At 45.4% G+C, this 10,547-nt stretch overlaps 1 protein-coding gene across 1 annotated transcript in view; it reads left to right on the top strand.

The window, feature by feature from the left end:
- TFCP2L1 (transcription factor CP2 like 1) overlaps positions 1-10,547 on the top strand; it is a 77,684-nt gene that overhangs the window by 37,695 nt on the left and 29,442 nt on the right. Inside the window, exons 3-5 of the mRNA XM_004388010.1 lie at positions 8,219-8,295; positions 9,199-9,304; positions 10,183-10,289. Of these exons, the coding sequence (XP_004388067.1) occupies positions 8,219-8,295; positions 9,199-9,304; positions 10,183-10,289 (290 nt within the window). The remainder of the gene's footprint in view (positions 1-8,218; positions 8,296-9,198; positions 9,305-10,182; positions 10,290-10,547) is intronic.

Genomic DNA, 10,547 nt, shown 5'->3' with positions numbered 1-10,547 from the left:
CTACTCACCAAGGTAGAATGTAGCGCATTGTCTTTATAAACTGTGTCATGTCAATTGAACTAGATGTTCCCCGAGACCAGGGGACTATATACTTCTTAATAGCACCCCTTGTATTTTCAAAACATCTGTTTGGGTCATAAATTATGGTCATCCTCCTTACCAGTGATTTGTCTACTTACAAGATTAGCCCATTTTTTTCCTCTGCTATTTGTCATTGTCTTCCTGATACGCAGGATTTTTTTCTTTATTTATGTACATATTATGTACATTAATCCTTTGCTTGTTTTGTGTTGTGGTGCAAATATCTTTTCCCAGTCTGAAACTTATCTCTAAATTTTATGGTGTCTTTTATTCTAGAAGACATACATTTTTACATAGCCTTGACATTTATCGTTTGTACATTTGTTTCGAATTTAAGAAATCCTTTCCTACCCCGCAATCATAAAGTAGTCTTATATTTTCTTTAAAAATGTTGAGGTTTTGCTTTTCATATTTCGGTCTTTTATTCAGCTGGAATTAATTTATGATGTATGGTGTGAGGTAGGGATTTATCTTTCCATGTTGATAACCACTTATCCCACACTATTGAAAAGTCCCTCCTCTGTTTGTCACTGCGATGTATCAAGTTCTGGATACGTGAACGTTTGTTTCTGGGCTGCATATTCTCTTCCATTGGTTTATTTGTCCCCATGCCAAAAACTACCTGGTCTTAATGACTATAACCTTATCATATGTTCAAACTATTTTAAATCGTCTGAGAACATATATTTCAGGGAGACTCATTTATTGTGGGAGCCCTGGTGGTGCAGTGGTTAAGTGTTTGGCTGCTAACCAAGATGTCGGCAGTTCGAATCCACCAGCCGCTCCTTGGAAACCCTATGGGGCAGTTCTACTCTGTCCTCTAGGGTCGCTATGAGTTAGAATCGAATAGCAAACCTTATGCCACAGTGTGGAGATTTATTTATTTTTTTAAATGATATTTTATTGTATTTTTGGTGAAGGTTTACACGGTGGTTTTGTTTCCCAGTCAATGATTTCTACACAGATTGCTCAGTGACATTAGTTACATTCTTCAGTGGGTGAACATTCTCATTATTTCCATTCTGGTTGTTGCGTTAGTGTGATTATATATTGATCAGCCTTCTAAGGTGCATCATATATGTGTGTATGTGTATGTATATATATGTGTGTATGTATATATTAAAAAATGTATAATATAAAATTTGCCATTTTTTAACCTTTTTAAAATATGCAGTTAATTCAGTGGCATAAAGTACATTCACAATGCTATGCAACCATCACCTCTATTTCCAAAACTTTTTCATCACTCCAAACCGAAATTCCTCTACCTATTAAGGAATAACTCCCCATTTCTCTCTCCCCTAGTCCTGGGTAAACTCTAATCTACTTTTTAATCTCTGTGAATCTGCCTGTTATAGGTATTTCATATAAGTGGGATCATACAATATTTCTGTCTGGCTTATTTCAATTGGCATAATATTTTCAAGGTTCATCCATGCTGTCGTATGTATCAGACCTTTGTTTTTTTAAATGACTGAATAATACTCTCTTGTATGTACCCACCGCATTTTGCTTATCCATTTATCTGTTGATAAACACTTGGGTTGTTTCCACCTTTTGGCTGTTGTGAATAATGCTGCAGTGAACATTGGTATCTAACTATTGGCTTGGAGTCCCTGCCTTCAAGTCTTTTGAGTATATACCTAGGAGTAGGATTTCTGGATCATATGGTAATTCTGTGTTTAACATTTTGAGGAACCGCCAAACTCTTTTTCACTGCACCCTTTTATATTCCTAGCCGCAGTGGATCAGAGTTCCAGTTTCTCCACATCCTCTCCAACACTTGTTATTCTCGTTCTTCCGATAATAGTCATCCTAGTGAGTATGAGGAGCCCTGGTGGCGCAGTGGTTAAGAGCTATGGCTGTTAACCAAAAGGTCAGCAATTCGAAACGACCAGCCACTCCTTGGAAACCCTATGGGACAGCTCTACTCTGTCCTACAGGGTTACTATGAGTATGAGGTGGTATCTCATTGTGGTTTTGATTTGCATTTTCCTAATGATATTGGGCATCTTTTCATGTGCTTATTGGCCATTTGTATATCTTCTTTGGAGATACGTCTATTCAAGTCCTTCACCCGTTTTTTAATTGGGTTGTTTGTTTTTTTGTTGTAGGAGTTTGTTTTTGTTGGAGGAGTTCTTTACACATCCCGGATATTAAGCTCTTATGAGATACCTGATTTCCAAATACTTTCTCCCAATCTGTAGGTTGTCTTTTCACTTTCTTGATAATGTCCTTTGATGCACAAATGTTTGTAATTTTTTTTTTAAATCAGTTGGGTAGATACATTTATTCATCATAATTAATCACAATTGTTTTTGACCTGGAAATTTCAAGGACTTAACCAGGTTTGTTTTTTTTTTTTTTAATTGTGCTTTAGGTGAAGGTTTACAGAGCAAGTTAGTTTCTCATTAAACATTTTATACACATATTGTTTGTGACATTGGTTGCTAAACCCATGACGTGTCAACACACTCAACTTCTTGACCTTGGGTTGGGTTCCCCTTTACTAGCTTTCCTGTCCCCTCCTGCCTTCTCATCCTTGCCCCTAGGTTGGTTTGCCCATTTAGTCTTGTTTTATTTTATGGACCTGTCTAATCTAATCTTGGCTGAAGGGTGAACCTCAGGGGTGACTTCAGTACTGAGTCAAGAGGGTATCCGGGGGCCATACTCTTGGGGTTTCTCTAGTCTCTGTCAGATCAGTAAATCTGGTCTTAAACGTTTGTAATTTTGTTGAAGTGTAATTTGTCTTCTCTTTTTCTCGCTTGTGCTTTTGGCATTGTCTCTAAGAATCCATCACTAAGTCCAAGGCCATGAAGATTTACCCTTAGTTTTTCTTCTAAGAGTTTTATGGTTTTAGCTCTTCGATTTAGGTCATTGATTCATTTTGAGTTAATTTTTGCATATGGTGTGAGGTGGATGACCAGTTTCATTCTTCTGCTTGTGGAAATCCGATTGTCCCATACCATTTGTTAACAAGAGTATTCTTTCCCCAGTGAATGGACTTGATACCCTTGTCTAAAATCAGTTAGCCATAGATATATGGATTTATTTCTGGATTCTCAGTTTTATTCCATTGCTCTATATGTCTGCCCATACGCCAGTACCACTCTGTTTTGATTACTGTAGCTTTGTAGTAAGTTTTGAAATCAAGAAATGTCAGCCTTCCAACTTTGTCTTTTTTCAAGACTATTTTGGCTGTTTGGGGCACCTTGCAATTCCATATAATTTGAGGAGCGACTTTTCCATTTCTGCCAAAAAGGCTGTTGGAATTTTAGTAGAGATTGCGTTGAATCACATTTTCTGTGGTCTCTCTTGATTCAGCGAACCAAGTTCATGAGATGTTAGGAATTTGAGCATTAAAGGAAGGGGAAAGTTTAGGTGTGTAGAAGAAGGTCATGAAATAAAATGAATATCAGGAAATTAGGAGGAAATACAATGTACAGTCTCTGGATAGTACAGCTAGGAGGGACCTTTGAAACAACTAGACATCATGTGAAGTAGTTCAGCAAATATGAAATGGGTAATCTAGTGGCTGGTGCTCAGTCTTTGGAGTAACACAGATCTGGGCTTATCTTGAACAAGTTGGTGAACCTCTCTGGAACTTAATTTTCTCATCTGTCAAATGGAGCAATCATGGGTCTTCCTTCTCGGATTATTGAGTGTACTAAATAAAATAATTGCACAGAAGGGGCTTAGCAATATCCTGGTGGATAGCTGGACAACAAATAAATTTTGGTTGTTTATTACCCTATTTCCTTGATTCTAAGAACAACCTTTTTCTTTTTCCACATTTCACAAATCTGAAATTAGAACAGGCTTTTCATCACTTCCTGTAGTAATTTGTTTTTCCTCCCAGATCATTGTTCAGAATGTAGTAAACAGTATTTTACAGACAAGGAGAGACTGGAGCCAGCATGCCTCGTCCAGGGTCAGCTGGCAAGTGGAGCTAGTCAGCTTAGGCATCATCTTCACCGCTAGTTCTCGAGGGAAGAAGGAAGAACAAGACCCTTTAACTCAGGGTGGGGATGGTGGGGTGGGGGGATCTATGTGCTTCTTGGTCATAGGATATGCTGTAGGAAAACTAATCGGTCTCCACAGTGGAGGCAGAGGCTGTCCAGAAAGGAGAAATGGAGAGACTCCTGGCCAGGTGTCCTCTAGCCAGCAAAGGCACCCCCCGGGTAGGATATGGTGAAGAGTGTGGTAGGTTTTGGAAACAGATTTAGATTCTACTCCTGGCTCTGCCACTTACTGGCTGTGTGTGCTTGCCCCAAGTCAGGTAACCTCTCTGAACCTCTGCTTCCTGCTGTCAGCTGGGGCTTGTCACTGTAACTGCTGCTGTGGAATTGTTGGGGATTCGGGTGAGTTAGTGCATGAGCAGGTTTGCTGCAGGGTAATCCCCCAACGAGTCCCTGGGTGCCACCTGCAGTCAGGTACTCAGCTGCTGACCCAAAGGTTGGTGGTTTGAGTCTGCCAAGAGGTACCTTGGAAGAATGGCCTGGTGATCTACTTCCAAAAAATCAACCATTGAAAACCCTAGGGAGCACAGTTCTTCTCTGATGTACGTGGGGTTGCCATCAGTTGGAATCAACTTGATGGCAACTGGTTTGGTTTTTTTTTTTTTTTTACAGTTATTGTTCCCTAAAGGCCTGTCTCTCCCTTCCCACCATCGGTCTTTGCTTGCACCTTTGCTTGAGATTGCTTTCTTATTCATTCTTCCCTTCAGCTATGGAAATCCGTTCCAAGTCTGTCTCCCATGTTGTCTCCTTGTTCAAGCATTGTCTCACCCCTCACTCCTCCCCGCTCCTCACGGGATGAGTATTACTGGCCTTTTTCTGTCCTGTGTCTCAGGGAAGTGTTCATAGTCCACCATATCTTACTGTTTTTCCTGTACTGTTTGATGTTCCCCAGAAGACTGTCAACCCTTTGAGGGCAGGGGAGTGTCTTAACTTTTCGCAGATTCTGTAGTTCTAGCTTAGAATAACACTGCAGAGAATGTGAAATTAGAGTTCAGCATTGGCTGAGCACATGGTTGATGTCCTAGACAGTATAATTCTGAGCAGACAGGCACCTCTGTGCCTTCACGGGGCCCACTGTCCACAGCCCCATCCACGCCCGGAAGTGGTATTCTTCAAGCAGGAAGTACCCGTGTGCCGTGAGGCGATTCAGCTGTCATGGATCAGCTGGAGTGTGACCATGAGTGATGGCCTCGGTGTCACTGGGCCTTGTGAGAGTGGGATCGTGAGGTCAGTCTGGCCTCAGTGTGGTTGACATTGAGGAAGGCAGATGGAGGAAGCTGCAAGTCGAGTGTGGAGACCTGAGCGAGGGGAGGTGCGGTGTGGCCGGAGCTCAACTCTAGAGTGTGTGGGTAAGAGAAAGGGATGAAGACGAATGTAGGGCCACTGATGGAGGAGTGTCACCGGGTCACATTCCTGGCACAGGAGACGCTGTGATCCCAGGCTTAATGCCCCACTCTGAACTTCGAGTTAGTGCTCCTTATGCTTGGGCTTGGAAACTGCGTGGGGCAAGGTGTGCTGCTTGCCTGCAGAGCCTGGGGTCAGTGCTGACTGGGCCCCGGCGGCCCCTGTAACCCCACAGTAAAGACCGCTTGAGCCTCATGCCAGAGCAGTTTACATTCTCCACTGGGGCAGGTGGAGGATACAGGAAAAACCAGTTAGGGTGTGTGAGGCTCCATTTTATGTTGGTCTCAAGGGAGGGTTGGACTTTTGGGCTCAGAAGCCCAGAAATGCATCTTACAAATCTGGCTTTTTCAGAAAGCTTAGAAGGGTCAAGTAGGTCAGCGAGAACCTTTTATGGGCTACGTCTTCTGAATAGGCAAGTGGGCAAGACCAGAGCTGGGGCTTTGTGCCTCTCCCCTCTGATGGGGAAGATGGCCCGTACGTCACCCTGGGCAGTGTTGGGGGCTTGGTACACTTACTGAAGGTTTGTGGGTCATGCAGGAGAAGTTTGTAAAAACTGGGTGGGGTGGGTCCCACCCTCCTGAGAAGGGAGCCCAGCCTAGGGGGAGTCGGGTGAGTGAGCTCTCTGACGCACGTGTTGTGTCTGTTGTGCTCAGCCTGTGCGCCTAGGAGGTGGTCCGACAGTGTTGAGCACGTACTCGTTCTCAGCAAACACTTGAAAGGAGTGATTTAATTGCACATTCCTTGCCCATTCCATTGTTCACCGGGGGAATATTAGGTTCTGGTGGCTGCTGTAACAAAGTACCACAACTGTTTGGCTTAAAAGAACAGAAATGTATTCCCTCCCTGGCCGGCAGGGCCGTGCGCCCTCCGGGAGTTCTTGTTTTGCCTCTTGCAGCTCTGGTGGCTCCAGGCATTCCTTGGCTTGTGGCTGCATCACTCCAGTCTCTACCCCCATGGTCACCTTTCTGCCTTTGTGTGTCTCTTATAAGGACACTCGTCACTGGATTTAAAGCCCACTCGGGTAAAGTCCTCATCTCAAGATCCTTAACTTAATTAATTACATCTGCAAAGGTCTTTTTCCAAATAAGGTTACATTTACCGGTTTCAGAGCCTACGATGTGGACATATCTTTTTGGAGACCACCATTCAGCCCACTGCAAGGAGTATTTTTTTTTAATCCATTGCTTTTTATCTATTTTAAGGCTGTTAGCCATTTGGTTTGTGGCTGTTCTAGTTTATTGTTTGCATTTAAGTTCTATGCGCGCGCGCGCGCACGTATGTACCAATTTTAAGTTTTATATCGCTAGAATTGTTTTTTTTCCCGTTGATTTTTAGGCTCACAAAGGCCTTTCCTATTGAGTGATAAGTAGTTGCTTCATATTTACATAAAATAAAACCTTAAGAAATGGATTTTTTATCCCAATGGCAACTTGTACTGACATCTGCTATAAGGTGTGGATCCAGACTTTAAAAAACAATGGCTAATCTACAGATGTGTTAGAATTTCGTAGACCTGTGTATATACAGAACTCTGGTGGGGCAGCGGTTAAAAGCTCGGCTGCTAACCAAAAGGTCAGCAGTTTGAATCCACCAGCTGCTCCTTGGAAACCCTATGGGGCAGTTCTACCCTGTCCTGTAGTGTCGCTGTGAGTCAGAATTGACCTGATGACAACGGGTTTGGTGGTTTTTTTTTTTTTTAAATGCGTACATTTGGAGTCCCTAGGTGGCACAGTTAAGTGCTTGGCTTCTAACCTAAAGATTGGCAGTTTGAACCCACCCAGAAGTACCTCTGAGGAAAGGCCAGGCGATCTGCTTCTGAAAGGTCATTGCCACTGAAAACCCTATGGAGCACACTTCTCCTCTCACACACATGGGGTCACCATGGTTTGGAATCACCTGGACAGCAACTTTATTAAGTCGTGATATATGCCGGGGTGTTTTAGAATTGTACTTATTTATTTTGGGAAAAATTGAGTGACATCATTCAGTATTCAGTCTTCCCATGTAGGGGCATGGTGTATCCTGTCTATTTAGGCTGTATTTCATCTTTCAGTACCCTGTGTGTGGTTTTCTTCAGGAAATTCATAGATACTTTTAAGTTTCTTGTTGTTACTATAGATGGTCTTTTTTCTGTTTATATTCTTTAACCGGCTTGTGCTGGTTCTGTGTCACCAAATAGGATACCCACACCCTTCCAAGGGTATGAAATTCTTTTAACTGGAAAATGCTTTTCATTCTGCAATTAGAGACAATGTTTAACAGGCTTTTATTCATTCTTTTAAACCTCCTCTCAAGAAAGGCAGAGTCAGTTATTTACCCCTTATTGTGAATTTATGTACCTGTTTCTCTGGCCGAGTATTTGGGGAGGGAGAGGTGTTTTTTTAATAAAGAAATCTGAAGTTGTGTTCTGTGTAATTGTAATGCTAACTATACTTTGTTGGAGTTGATATTTTTGAAAATGGTAGAGGCGTTTCCTCTCCTCTCCCTTATAGGGGCGTGTTGCCTGGGGTGTCATAGGCCTGACCAGGCTGAATGTACAAACTGGTGTCCAGCTCAAAGACTGGTCTGAGCTGGCTGAGGACTTCTTCTCTGCTTTGCTCCTCCGGGACCGTGAGGCCTGGGCAGGCACTGAGCATGTTGAGAAGACCCCTAGCTGGGTGAACCCCAAATGTGAGACTCTCCAGAAATGGCAAATGTACCATTAACCCCTCCAGGTCAGTCTTACGAAATTCGACTGTTGGAGAACCGGAAGCTGGGGGACTTCCAGGATCTGAATACGAAATACGTCAAGGTAAGGCCGGCGGGGCTGCTCTCTGCCCACGCAGTGCTGGTTAGGGCCAAGGCCCTGGGCTGCTGCCGGAGGTCACCAGTAGGCTGGGAAGACTTCAGAGGAAGAGGGGGTGTTCACCTTGGACCCTGCGGATGCAGTGGAGCCCTGTGCTCTGGCGAGGGTTGTCGGAGTTGAGAGCCAGCATGGCTGGATGGGAAGAACTCATATCCAAGGCCTGGCTTTGCCACTTACTGAACTCCTGAGGTTTAGTGTGCTCGTCTGTCCCAAGGGGTTTACAGATACAACATGTCTTTACAGCAGTTAGTAACTGTCTCAGGTACCTAGTGCTGCTGTCACAGAAATACCTTAGGTGAGTGGCTTTAAGGAACACACATTTATTTTCTCACAGTTCAGGAGGCGAGAAGTCGGAATTCAGGTCACCGGTGCTTGAGGCAGGCTCTCTCAGGCGCTGGGGGACAGTCTGTTTCAGCTTACGTGGCCTCGGCGTTCCCCAGTTTCTCAGCAGTCTTCACACGGCATCTGTCTTCCCCCGTTTGTGCTCCTTGTCGCTGGGTCTTTGCTGCTCCTTGTAACTCCGAAGGATTCGGTTTAGGACCCGCTGTCCACTGAGACAGCCTCGTGAACATAACAAAGAAGCCCTGTTCCCAAATGGGACTGCATCCCAGGCTTAGGGGTTAGGATTCCAACGCGTAGTTTGGGGGGACACAGTTTAATCCATGACAGTAATCATTGTTACTGTTGTCACTGTTGTTGGGGCTCTGAGGAAGATATAGTACAAGGAGCTCTGGTTCTGGGGGAGCCCGAGGAGGAGGGGCCTTGACGGTGGGGAGGGCTTGCCCTGGCTGGGGAAGGAAGCGAGGCTTCCGGCCGCCCTCACCCGCCCGCCTGCGGCCCCCTCCCCAGAGCATCATCCGGGTGGTGTTCCATGACCGTCGGCTGCAGTACACGGAGCACCAGCAGCTGGAAGGCTGGCGCTGGAGCCGCCCCGGGGACCGCATCCTGGACATTGGTGAGTTGGCTGGCCAGGTGGGGCATGAGGCGCCCAAGCCACGCAGGGGCTCTTCTTGGACACCGTCTGTACCCATGCGTGGCCAGGCCCGTTAGTGCCCTCCATCCTGTGCAGAGGCGGCGGGAGCTTGCAGAGTGTATATGCCACCGGGCTCGCCTCACGGGGTCCCCTTTTCACCGGAGAAGAAAGGCCTGCTGTCAGGGTGTCAGGGAAGGCTTCGCACAGGGAGCACGCCTTAAAGGATTTTGATAAGTGATGAAGGGAAGGGTGGGTGTCACAGAGATGGGAAATGAAAATGGAATTTTGCGGTTCGGGTCCATAGTCCTTTGTGCACAACCCTGGGGATCAGATAGGTGATGGAATTCAAAAGTTAGAATGATAATGGGGGGGGGGTGCGTATACCCATAGGAGGAGCCCTGGTGGCGCAGTGGTTAAGTGCTTGGCTGCTAACGGAAAGGCAGTGGTTCTAACCCACCAGCAGCTCCACAGGACAAAAGACCTGGCAATCTGCTTCCATAAACAGTACATAAAGAAGAATCCCTATGGGGAAGTTCTCCTCCATCCTGTAGGGTCGCCATGAGTTGGAATGGACTCGATGGCACACAGCAACCACACGCCCCTAGTGTCATGTATCCAACAGGCCATCAAACACATATCTGCAGCAAGGTGAAATGACAGTTCACGTAGAATGGGATAAAGACCACAGCTTCACGTCAGCTCGAGGCAGGCCTTCTGCCAGAAGAGTGACGGCACCTTTAGTTTTCTGAGCATCTGACATTTCAGTTGTGGGTCAGGAATTTGCACGTGTAACGCGGGTCCTTCTTAACTCCTTGGAGTGGCTGACAGTTGCACTTTTGTGTGTGTGTGTGTGTGCACAGATATTCCACTGTCTGTTGGTATCTTGGACCCCAGGGCCAGCCCGACACAGCTGAATGCAGTTGAGTTTTTGTGGGACCCTTCCAAGCGAGCCTCTGCATTCATTCAGGTGAGTGGAAGGGGACATCATGCTCTGCGGGGAAGCTGGGGCTTTGGGGTTCATTTTGCATCTCCTCAGAACCAACCCAGCTGGGCAGGCTCTTGGTGGGCTCCTGTCCCCTGTTCCAGGGAAGGAAATTGAAGGAGAGAGAGAGTCTGAGTGTGGCTCGGAGCCCCAGTGCTGGTTGGCTGCCAGGGAAGAGGACTTGGAATGTTTCAGAATTCCAAGTCTTCTTGCATTTTGCTTATAGAATACGTATGCTTTCTA

Source organism: Trichechus manatus, unplaced genomic scaffold (assembly GCF_000243295.1).
Source record: "Trichechus manatus latirostris isolate Lorelei unplaced genomic scaffold, TriManLat1.0 scaffold00203, whole genome shotgun sequence".
Lineage (NCBI taxonomy): Eukaryota > Metazoa > Chordata > Mammalia > Sirenia > Trichechidae > Trichechus > Trichechus manatus.
The sequence above is the reverse complement of the archived record's forward strand: the minus strand, read 5'-3'. Positions and strand labels throughout refer to the sequence as shown.